General features: G+C 40.2%; 1 protein-coding gene across 2 annotated transcripts; it reads left to right on the top strand.

The window, feature by feature from the left end:
• Window positions 1–28: 28 nt before the first annotated feature.
• Window positions 29–6,029, top strand: nkiras2 (NFKB inhibitor interacting Ras-like 2). Of its 2 annotated transcripts, none has more exons than XM_066698410.1 (4): window positions 29–255; window positions 958–1,080; window positions 2,215–2,456; window positions 3,400–6,029. In XM_066698410.1, exons 2-4 carry the CDS (start codon window positions 987–989, stop codon window positions 3,640–3,642), a joined length of 579 nt encoding a protein of 192 aa, XP_066554507.1. In that variant the 5' UTR covers window positions 29–255; window positions 958–986; the 3' UTR covers window positions 3,643–6,029. The 2 variants fall into 2 exon arrangements, with proteins under 2 accessions (XP_066554507.1, XP_066554506.1); XM_066698409.1 differs by lacking the exon at window positions 29–255 and adding an exon at window positions 382–465.
• Window positions 6,030–12,086: the final 6,057 nt, after the last annotated feature.

Consider the following 12,086-nt stretch of genomic DNA (forward strand, 5'->3'; position numbering starts at 1 on the left):
TAACTGGTCAGAAAACCTGAATACTAGACTGTGGCTGCTGTCAATCCGAAGTTAAAAAAAAGCACCTCAAGTGGTTATGCGAAGATACAGCATGACATTATACATAGTTATACCAAAAGTTAAAAAATAATCTGACATCTAAAAACACTCTGGAAAACAGCTCTTGAATAAATAATAAGGAAATTATGTCTACTTAATTCTAATAGCAGTTACGTGCCTCTCGTAAATGTAGCAAATCGCCAGGACCTCCGCACGGTAGGGGTCGCCCACATTTTCTCGCTGCTTTTTCCTCCTGCCATCCGGCTAACTACAAATGACGTGTAGCGCAGATGTCCGCAGTTCTACGCGGGTCTGCGCCGCTTCACCAATGGGATCGGTGGGATTCTGCAGATCTGCGCAGAACTGCGGAATTTGGCGCTACAAGAACGCGCCCACTGCTTACGCAAAATAGTAAACAGGAAGGGGGTGAGTGTCCGCAAGGATTGTGTACAAAATATTGAACATTTCTAAATGCAAAATGTACAAATTATTCGTGTTTTTTTTTAATTAAAAAAAACATTTAAATGTAGACGGACACGCTTGGTTCTGTTAAGCCTCTCGTCGTGTCTATTTTTAACATTTCGGTTATTCCTGAAAGAACAACTTCATGAGCAGAGTTTAGTGTAATTGATTTGTATATTCATATCTGTTTGTCTCCTCTCTTGATGTATCGATACAACTGATGTGCAACTCATAAAACAGGGATTGTAACTGTGTTTTCAATACTGTTTGGTATTTGTTAGATAATCATGCAAATGCTTTGTGCTGTGTTGTCGCTTCATAGTAACTCCTCGGTTAATTAGGTGTCTTTATTATGTTTATAGTACATTCATTGTGTTTTACATAGCTGTTAAAGTTGCTGATCGGGACTGTTGATAGACTGATTATTAAGGTGTATTCATTGATATTTCACTTGAGGGTTGTTTCCAGTGTAGCCGAGCGTCAGCATGGGGAAGAGCTGTAAGGTGGTTGTGTGCGGACTGTCCGCCGTCGGCAAAACGGCTGTGCTGGAGCACCTACTCTACGCAAACCACATAGTCGGTAAGTAACATGGGCACCAGATTTATACAGTGAAAAGTGGAAAAAAAAAACTGCATCATATATTGTATATGTACTCTCCTGTGATATTTTGTCTAAAGCACATTATTGATTGGTTAAAAGTGTATATTTGGCAACACAGCTCAAAACCACTATGTATATTGTAAATGGCTACGCATTTAATCTTTTATCAACGGGATGAAAATATGGCATAACACTTTGTCGTATGTTAATCCTTGTGAGAAAGGTAGTCTAGGGTTTTATAATGTATTTTCTAATAAAAAATAAAACAACCCCCTTGATCTCTACGATAACAATAACACTAATATGCTGTCTGACACCTTTTGCCAAGCCAACCTTCAATCAATCTTCTATGCCTTTCCATCATTATTGTTTTATTGATTTGGGTCCTGACCTATTATTAGTATTATTGTTAATGTATGTTACCTATGGTCCTATCGGAGCTGACATTTGTAAAAGGCTTTGTTCACAATGAAAGGCTCGAAGTTATTTAATTGATTAATTTAATTAACCTTCTCATTCTTGGAGGTTGCTGTGTCCATGTTACATTGCAGCACTCTTTTACACTTTTTGTTAAGGGTATTGTTAGCAAACTTTGGTGCTTCAGTCAGGTTTAGTAGGTTTAAAGAGACCACAGACTTTGCTTATACAGAATCGGTTTAATAAAGATGAAGTTATTGAACAGCGAAGTGAACAAGTGGCAATGCAACTCTGACAACCCCCAGCTTAAATGCATTTCTTATAAGCATTACAGCACACATTACATACATATCAACCTTGTGGTTCTTTGGCCATGTTGTTCAGTAATAGATAATTGTTAATCCTTTAGTTCAGTGGTTTTCAAACCTGTCCTGGAGTACCCCCTGCCCTGCTGGTTTTTGTTCTTAATTACTTAATTTAAATGTATATTGCTTTGTTAGTTAAGGATTCAATTAAGCAGGGTAGGGGTGGCCTCCAGGAGCAGGATTGAGAACCACTGCTGTAGGTAACAATTAAATTAACCAAAACATCCTACACTCACTGTACCCCCTCTGAGCTCCCCTTCCTCCAGGGTCCGTTCCTTTTCAACCCTTGCCCCTAAGTGATGGCATGAAGGTTCATTATATACTGTTGCAGGCTCGGAGCCCATGGAGACTCTGGAGGATATCTACATCGGCTCTATCGAGACGGACCGCGGGGTACGGGAGCAGGTGCGCTTCTATGACACTCGCGGGCTGAAGGAGGGCGTGGAGTTCCCCCGCCACTACTACTCCTTCGCTGATGGCTTTGTGCTGGTCTACAGCATCGACAACAAGGATTCCTTCAAACGCATGGAGGTCCTCAAGAAAGATATCGACCGATACAGAGACAAGAAGGAGGTAACTGCTGCACTGTTGCTCTGCCACACATTCACTTGATCTAAATGTAAGCAGTACATACCTCCTCTATAAATGAAACGCAATCATTGTTCATCCACTTAATCTACTTTTTACTAAATACATACAACTGTTCCTTTCTGTTCCAATGTGTGTGAAGACAGCTACTATGTAAACATGCTTTTGTGTTCTATAGAATATACTCAAAAATAAATAAGAATGTAGGGATTTAAACTTCTGCATTTGTTTTTCTTTTAGCTAAGTGTTCAGAAGATAATCATTCAGACATTTCTTGAATTAACCTATAGGGTTGCAATAGCTTTTTCCCAGAACTGCATGCTGTATTTTCCAAATGTCCTAAATGTTCTATGTTATTTTCCATGTCTGCTCTCTGGTGCTCAATTCTTTGTTATAATTAAAACCAGTCCAGTTGGGTGCAATGTTCAGTCTTGATCAATCTACTGTTGTGTTCCAATAGTCTTGTCCCCTAGTAGTTTAAAAATGCCTGTAAAACCACCAGGTATGTGACCCTCAATGACTAGGCTTGTGTTCCACACTGATGGGATGACATGGAAATATGCTTTTCACCCTGTGAATCCTCAGAGCAAACGGTAGAGGAAAAGCATTGTCAGGAGGACTAATGCAGCTCTCGCTGTTAGCACTGCAGGCTCCCAACAGATTGGTAAGCCACAGGAGTTTCTGTTGTGCCAAGCAACCCTGGCAAACTTCAAGTGCTCCCTCTCCTGGCAGAGCACAGACAATTGTGTGCCGTGCTGTTGGGGAATCCTGGTCAGTATTGGCTGAAGTATAGCCCAGATTCAAGACAGCACGGTCTTGAAAATAGGGCTGTGGTGTGTGCTATGAGGGGGAAAGCTCTAAAACGCAGTGTGCTCCTCATAGTGCAGTACTTCACCCAATTGTGTGTTTTGTGGCATCTGTTCTTCAGGTGACCATCGTGGTGCTTGGGAACAAGTGCGACCTGCAGGACCAGCGCAGGGTGGACGCCGATGCGGCACAGCACTGGGCCAAGACGGAGAAGGTGCGGCTGTGGGAGGTGTCAGTGGCGGACCGCCGGACACTCATTGAGCCCTTTGTCTTCCTGGCCAGCAAGATGACCCAGCCGCAGAGCAAGTCCTCCTTCCCACTCAGCCGCAACAAGAACAAGGGCAGCGGCTCCCTGGACGGCTGAGGGAGGAGATGAGTCTGTGCAGGAGCCCCAGAGAGCCACACTCAGGACATTCTGGGGGTCACCTGGATCTGAACAGTGCAGACCTCTAGAACTGCAACACACAAAACACAGGGGGCAGTGTGTGTGTGTGTGTATGTATACATGTATGTATACATACATATATATATATAATGATTATGTACATCCATACACACAGACTTCAAGTGAAAGAGATTAGACTCAAAATATAGCTCAGAATCGAGATCTAAACTGGAAGAATAACCCCAAAAACAACTTTTATTTATGTTTGATCAGAATTGGGTTTGGGTTTGGTTGTGGGGCTAAAGTCTTGTTACAGACAAACAAATACACAGTGACAACACTTGAAACTAGGCTGTCAAGAGCTAAAACATTTTCTAATTAGCCATATCAGGTCATAAATCTAGCAATTATCAGTTATTTCAACTGAAATGCAGATAACTACACTGACTGAATAAGGACTGAAATATTTAAAGCCGACAGGGTATGCATTTCTGAGGTGGCTTAGTTTTAGTTTATTTTTTACCTCAGTGTGTTTTTTCTTGCCAGATCTCTTATAGGTGAACCTCAGGGTTGGGCTCGGGCGCTCCTTACTGTACATTCCAGCTCCAGAGTTGTGCAGAACATGGCCTAAGGCACTGGGACTCCAGCTGACACACTGCTGATGAGTGCCTTCAGTTTATATCAGGGGTCTATAGCCAATTGTTGTTGAGCATTTCAAAATTACACAAATGCACTCAAAAATGTTGTAAATTACTTAAGTATGCATGCTTTTCAGACTATTTATGTATGGGGAACTGTTACACTGGTTTTACTAAGTACTTTGAAGATGTGAAATGTTTGTGATTCATTATTGCGTGAAGCAATTGCTTCTTATCCCAAATTGTCTGCTTAATATTAAAAGTCCTTTTAGCATTTCAGTGTGGGCATGTGCAGAACAGATTAATAGTGCAAGCACTCTTAAGCCATGAAGCAGCCTTTCTTTTAGGTTTGGTGTTGCTTTTTACTGTGGTTAATAACCATTCCTTTGTCCTCCCAATTTCCAATTTAAATTTGTCATTTTTTCTCCCCATTGCTATTTTTGTTACACAGTATTATCCTCAGAGATGAAGAGAGAAAACTTCCCTTAATAAAGCTTTAAAACTTAGTTTCCATTCAGGACAAATATGCTTAAACCATATTTATTACTACTACATTACTAGAAGTATAGATTTGTTGTCCTTTTTACAGTAATTGTACAGTATAAACATAGCTTTCTGTATAACTTGTTTGTGAAGATGCCTGAAATTGATGAAGAAAGCAGACTTTAAATGGCTAAAGCAAATGAAACTGCAAAACAAAATGTCTAGATATGCCCGTCAACATGAACCACTCAGTGTGATTTCTAGTGTACCTCCTTCCTCTGTACTTCTCTAATGTGGCCTAATTGGGATGGAGCTTCTATTGAGAGACTGTGTGCATAAAGGTGTATATGCATTGAAACTGTATAATTGACTTCTTGTGTTCTCAAACTGTAGTACACGTTCCCAGCATTAAGTATTGCATAGACAAAAATATCACACCCTTCATGTAAAAAACAATGTTGTTTAGTGATTCATGTAGTTTAATAACTCGTGTTCATCAAGCTAGACTTATGTAACAACAATGATGATATCGTTTTACGTTTTTTTTCATTCCAAAAATGTCTGTGTAGCAGTCCAAAGTTTACATCAGACTGACAATCACTGGATAAAATTGTTTGAGATTAAAAGAGTGAATACCTTGGGTAACAGCTGGATGTGTACACCCTCTTAATTCTCCAGTGCCTCTGGGCTTACAGTACATGCAAAGCCTAATGTTGTAAGTACATTGTATAGGTGCATGAGGGTGTAAAGGGGACAACATATTCTAATACATTTTTCCTAATTGAGAATTCCCAAATTCCCAACAGAAACATTTCAAGATCAAATTAGCTATATATCAATTTATTATGAACATTATTTGCTAGTGCCAAATTAAGTGACCAGTATGTTACGTATCCTGAATAAGAAGCAATGTGTGCCAACCCAGATATTCTGCTTTCTTACCTTTGGTGGAGTTATATTGTTCTTGCTGTATTGTATACTGATCCTGCTCTGTAATTATACTGATTTTCCTATTTTCAACAACACTGGATACATGTCCTCATCTGTGCCGTGTTTATATATTTTATTAGCGTGGGGGACCACTACAATATTGTAAACTATATTGTTTTTTGTGTATCTTGTGTCTTAAAATCACTGAAAGTTCTCATTGTTTTGCTCCTTTCAAAAAATAACTTTTCACAAACAATGACATGTGGGAAGATGTATAAACGTGTTTTACAGATTAAAATGGGTTTCTTCACTGAACATTATTTGCAAAAGCCTTTGTAGTCATTGCAGTCATTGAGCTGTTATTGTTGCAAACACCTGGTGGTGTCAAAGAGCTGTTTATGCGGTAGTCTTGTAATTGACACTAAAAAGAACCTAACCAAATAAGGATGGTGATGATTTGTAATAATCAAATATCAATACTACTAATAAGTGCCTAATGCCTTTATCTAAGACATTGCCCAATGACTCCAGAATCTCTACTTAATATTAAAAGTATTGTATATTTCATATCAAAAGACAAGTGCACTTCAGATCAGCACACACACTTTGAGAATCATCTTCCTGGGTCTGAGCTGCTTGGTACTTTAGGCATTAACCATCCTCTAATTCTCTATATTTAAAATGTAATTGTTTGTTTCTTCCTCAATGAAAACTAATTATTCCTTAATGCATAAATGCTTTTTTCTGTTTGTGAAAATTATATTTGTTTTAAAGTTTTTGTTGTTTGCCTTCCTCAAACCTGCCTCCGGCCTTAGCAAATACTGCTCTGTGCCTATACGGTTTTCTTAACCTCCTATATAATCACCTATACAGACACAATTCAATCCTTCTTATTAGATACATATGATTTATTGCCACACAGGATACAGATGGAGTGACACCATTGAAACGGCATCAGCTGTCCCTGGGGAAAAATAATAAGTAGTTATGTCTGAATCTTATTGCATAACAATAATAAAGAAAGTTAGCTCAGGTCTAACAAATCACATTATGAAGATTTGATCTGTACTGTTCTCTCTGTCAGACCAGAGCTGGAACAATGTTTTAACATGCAGGCTTGACCTTCAGTGACCAGCAGAGGGCAGTGTTAGACAGCACTATGGTCCTCTGGGAATGGGTTATCCTTTTAAAACCCTTTTAGGCCCATAATGACCCCCTGATTCCCCTTCCTGCCATAAGAGTAAGGCCTTAATCCACCGTTACCATTGAATCCCATTGGAATCCCCCTGTGATCTTCAAAACCTGCCTTAACTTTCCTACAAAAGAAAATCCCCCCATTGAATAAGTGCAGGCTTTCCCTGGACCAGCACCTCAGATCAGTTGTGCAGAAGCAGGAGCATGACTCCTGGTGTGGTTTTATACAAATACATTTCTCTCGTTGCTGCAGACAATTTTAATTACGTTTTGCAATGATTTCAGAGTAGAACACAACTTCAAATAAAATATTTAGTTCTTTCTCATTAGGCTTGAATTTAATTGGGCTTCTTTTTTCACCCTGTTGGCAGTGATATGGCAATGTTCTGCTTCAGCAGAGTTTCGCTCTGTGGGTGCTGCTGACTTTACTTATCCCTGCCACAAGAGAAAGCTCTTCCTGACATTACATGCGATTTCACAAAGGAAAAAAAAGCGAAATACAGACAGAGGGATTCAGCTGAAGGATAAGACTGAAAGTCCATGTCATAAGGATTGACAGGGGAAAGAAATCTGAATGCAACAGTTTAATATATCAAAAAAAGCACTAGCTTGGAAATCAGTCCTGTCTTTGTTACAGTGCAGTCAACGCTGCTGCTGCTGCTTCTGCTGCCACCGGATGTCTCCAAGAGCAGGTAAAACCAATTTCACAGCATGTCAGGAAGAAAAATGCATCTTGAAGGGCGTTGATGTAAATTGCAAAGTTATAATGCATATGTGAATTACAGGAAAGTTGTGTTTACTCGATCGCCTTATGTATCTCATAAGGGGCTCTCTGCTGTGCACACGTGTAACACACTCACCGGCTCCATTTCGCACACGGAATGACCCTTTCTTAACTTTATGGGGATTGAGGCTGCTAATGGCCAATGTGCAGTGATCACCGGTTTAGTATCTCTGCAGTCCCCTGATAGAAGCATCATTGGGCTGTGTACAGAGGCAGCAGCAATAAATCTCGCTGGTGGATAGCGAGCTGCTAATTTTACTAGGCAATAAAATGTGATTTAAAATCTACAGACCACACAGCAGCGACCTATGGGGGTCAGGTTTACATCTGACTGTGTGCCACGTTCTGTCAGTTAGCCAACACTCACCCAGCTCGGGCAGCCCCGGCCGTGGGCATGCCTTCTGTTTGAAGAGCATTGCATTGTAGGGGATGGAGCAAGCAGTGAGGAACACAGGAAAATGTGTATTCAACCAACAGCTGACTACCAGAAACACTTCAAATCCTTACGATGAACAAATATCATACAAATAAACAAAAACTGTATGATTTATGTGATGAAAAGGTCTGGAGACTGGAACCAAAACAGAGTAGGAGGCGACATTAACATACTGTCGGTGTAATAGAGTTCAGTGGCAACAAAAGAACAACCAGATGGATGCCAAGCTGCTGCAGAGTGAAAGGAAGAAAATAAATAAAATCAAACAACTTCCCAGCTGAAGCGAAAATAAAACAAATTTTTCATTGTCACTGCTTCATCGCCACACGCCCAGCCTGGAATGGGAAATTTTTATACACTGGAGATATTTTATTTCACCCTGGCAGTTACCGTGGTGACCTTATAATCCTCCCCACTCTCTCCCAGTAGTATATCTTTCAGAGGCTTTTCTGTGAGTCATGCGATTAAGGCTCAGAGTGATTTTATAGCGCCAGCTTGATTTACTGCAGCCGGCACAGGGAATATAGATGGAGGCTTCATGAACAGGTACAGCGGCTCAGGGCGACAAAATGCCGCTCTTGGGGTTTGTGAGGTTTTTCTTTATGTCTTTTGTAATAGCACATGGACAAGCATGGTCCCAGAGAAGACGAGAAGACATCAATACACACAAACACACACATATACAAACACCTGCCAAAAACACTGCTGAAATTAAATCTGTAAAATAATTGTTTAAAGTGTAATAGTACTTGCAAGCTGCTGATCGGAGCTACAGAGTCTATGACTTGCTGTTGTTGTAGTAACTCTTGTCAGTTCACCACAATGTCAGTTACATGTTCAAGCTGGTGGCTTTAACAGGCCGATACACTGGGTATTATTTAAATAAACCCCATTGAAAATATGTCTTCTCTGTTTCTTGACGTGCCTCATTCTATCCCCTTGTTACTTGTGTTTCTGTATCATTTGGTTTCGATTTAGTATTTGCTTACAGCAGCAAGAAGGCCTCGTTGCGTGCTGACGAATGTGTAATACGCCCCGACCACAGTCAATTCGAAAGAGGTGCCTTCTGAGGCCATGTTCAATGCAACAGGTAATTTATTATCTAAGAAGGGGTACAACAACCGGAACACCAGAGCTGCCAACTCAAGGAACCTTGATATGAAAGGAGAAAGGAAATAACGGATGTGATGAAAAACGATGGGGATCGTTTGAAAACAATGTTCTTATATGTATCCACATCTCACGCTCCAGGTAAAAAATACATTTCCAGACATAACTGACAATCGCATCAGCTTCAGAGCAGCAGAACTACACCACAGCACTTTCCTCCTGCGCGCTCTTCCCTGGAGAGGACACAGGAAAACAAACAAACAAACAAACAAAAAAACGATTTCCTTTACGTTATCTAAATCACTAAACCTTCACACATCAAGCAGAATCATTTTTTTTGGCATAATGCCCTTCACAACATTGCCACAGAGTGCTTTAACACAACAATTCAAGACTGTGATGAATACAAAGCGTAAAAGTAAACCATTTGGCACAGAGGAGAGAAAAACTGAAACTCCTACAGGATGGTAGACACTTATAGGAGAAAATAAATCTCTGGGGGTCTGTGGCTTAAGGCCCAGGCCTAATTCTCCCCTTCGGTCAATGTATCAAACAGGCAGCATGAAGATCAGATAGTTCTTATATAGTGCTGCTGTCTGTGTTTTCCCTCTGGTGGGTCTCCCATTGCACAGCAACGTGATCCATCTCAGGTTTTATGAGCTGCGGCTCCCCCATGAACTGTGGGTTGTAGGATTGTGCATTGGTGTGTGTTTCCATTAGTGAGATAGAAACTGGTGCACAAGAAGTTACATGGCGTTCCTGAGAAAGGTCACCTCCACCTTGTTTTCCGAGATAAAGTCATGGCCGAGGGGGATAAGGAATCTATTGGTTGTCAGCATTTTCTGAGCTTCTACCTAAGATAGTGTATGGCTGTTTTAATAAAAAATAAAAAATTCATCAGGAAACTTTCCATGAGAGGATGTTTCTGAAGGTGTCGAGTGTGTGATAAAATGTCTGATTGGTCATCTTCGGAAACCAATCTGAGGTCAAAGGGCGAACCAGACCGGAGATCTCTGCTATTTCAGAGGCAGCATGAAAACAAGTGATGTTAACTCCCCACATGTCCATGCATATGTACTTTAAGGTGGGATATATAAGGGAAATGGGGCAAATGGTGGAGCTTCAGGAATCTTTGTGATCCCTGTTCACAGTCTTCACAAGCATTGCCACTTCTGCATCAGTCATACGTTCCTCTAGGGAAGAGGGACCGCATGAACCCCAGATTCTGATTTATTACCTTTTAAGATACTTAGCTTCAGACAGGTGGTGTAAGGTGATGGACTGCTGTCGGAGCTCTGACCGCCACGGCTTTGCTTATTCTTGAAGGGGCTGCGTTTTTCTTTTAACAACCACCTCACATCCAGTCCTGTGAAAATCAATAGGCATCCACTGGATATAGAAGGTTTTAATGCAATAGCAAAGCCATCAATCTGAGCAAGATTTTCAGAGTGTGATTACTCTGTGTGGGTCTGTGCAGCTGTGCGTGTGCCTGTGCTTGTGTAACCTAACAAGATATGTTTCAGTCATTGGTTTGCCCTCTTAGCATGTAAACCTACAGCAATTACTTTAAAATACAGCCTAAATGATAATAAAAGTAGTAGTAGTAGTAATAATAATACTACTACTACTACTACTAACAATAATAATTTAGTTGTTAATCATGCCAAAGATGTGCTTTAAGGTTATGTTTTGTTTTATTCAAATAAGATGCTGTACTTTGATCAGTTTTAGAAGTTTAAAATGATCAAACGAGAGGCTAATCCACAATTCACAACAAGACATGGCTGGAGTCGTTGAGAACACTTACATTCCTCTCACACACCGAACAAAGCACCCAGGCACCACCCAACAGGAGCTCCCATTAAATCAAAATTGCAGCAGGTTGAAAAGGACCAATCCAGGACTTAATGGCAACTTTGCTTTGCCATTTCATGTTTTTCTTCGAAAATGGAAGTTGGTAATGTGTGATTGCTGGGCAGGTCAGTTTTGATGCAGTGTGGGCCAGGGTCCTATCACTGGCATTTGTCAGGAGAGTGTGACAGGCTTCTAATAATCTAATAACATCTGCTGGGGCATTTTGAATTAAGTCTTTTACATTTTTAAACAATTTAATCTAGCTACATATATTCTTATTGTTGAAACCCTAAATCTGATCCAACTTGTGGGGATCTGTAATAATAGTCTGCCTAAGTGTTTTTTCTCCACATGATACAGGAGGAAGTGTAAGCATACCATTTGAACCAAAGCGGGACTTTGAGTTTCTTATTAGCCTGTAGCCGCAGGTTCGTACATTTATATATTTTTTCTTTATACATCATTTACCAGAATTTACCAGGTTAAAGAAAACTGCAATCCTCATATGAGATGACTGCATAGTCAGAACATGTATTGGCCTCTTCTATAAGTTATTAGGTCCCTCATTGTATAAGAGGTGTCATCTCGAGCAGTTTGGGCAAGAGGACTGCAAACCATTTTTTAACAGCTATTACATTTCACACGGTGGGATTATTTGATAACCTCTGGATTATTATTGTTTGTTTGTTGTCCTTCTTCACCCTTGTTGCATTGCACTTTGTTTGGGATGATGGAACAGCTTTTATCACTTTTGACACAGACTGCTTTAAATTAACTGTGAAAGATTCTTTTTTTTTTTTGCGGACTGTGGAAAAGCGCGAATGAGACACGTTTGTGTGCATGTTATTTGCTGTGTGCAGGCATTTAAAAACCTGTGCTGTGGCAATACACTGTGTTATGTGTAAATTGTATTTATAATTGTGTGATTTATTTTTCAAACCCTGTTTCCTGGAAGTCTGTTTCCTACTTCATTATCTACTGTTCCATTAGTATT

This window comes from Amia ocellicauda, chromosome 3, assembly GCF_036373705.1.
Source record: "Amia ocellicauda isolate fAmiCal2 chromosome 3, fAmiCal2.hap1, whole genome shotgun sequence".
Lineage (NCBI taxonomy): Eukaryota > Metazoa > Chordata > Actinopteri > Amiiformes > Amiidae > Amia > Amia ocellicauda.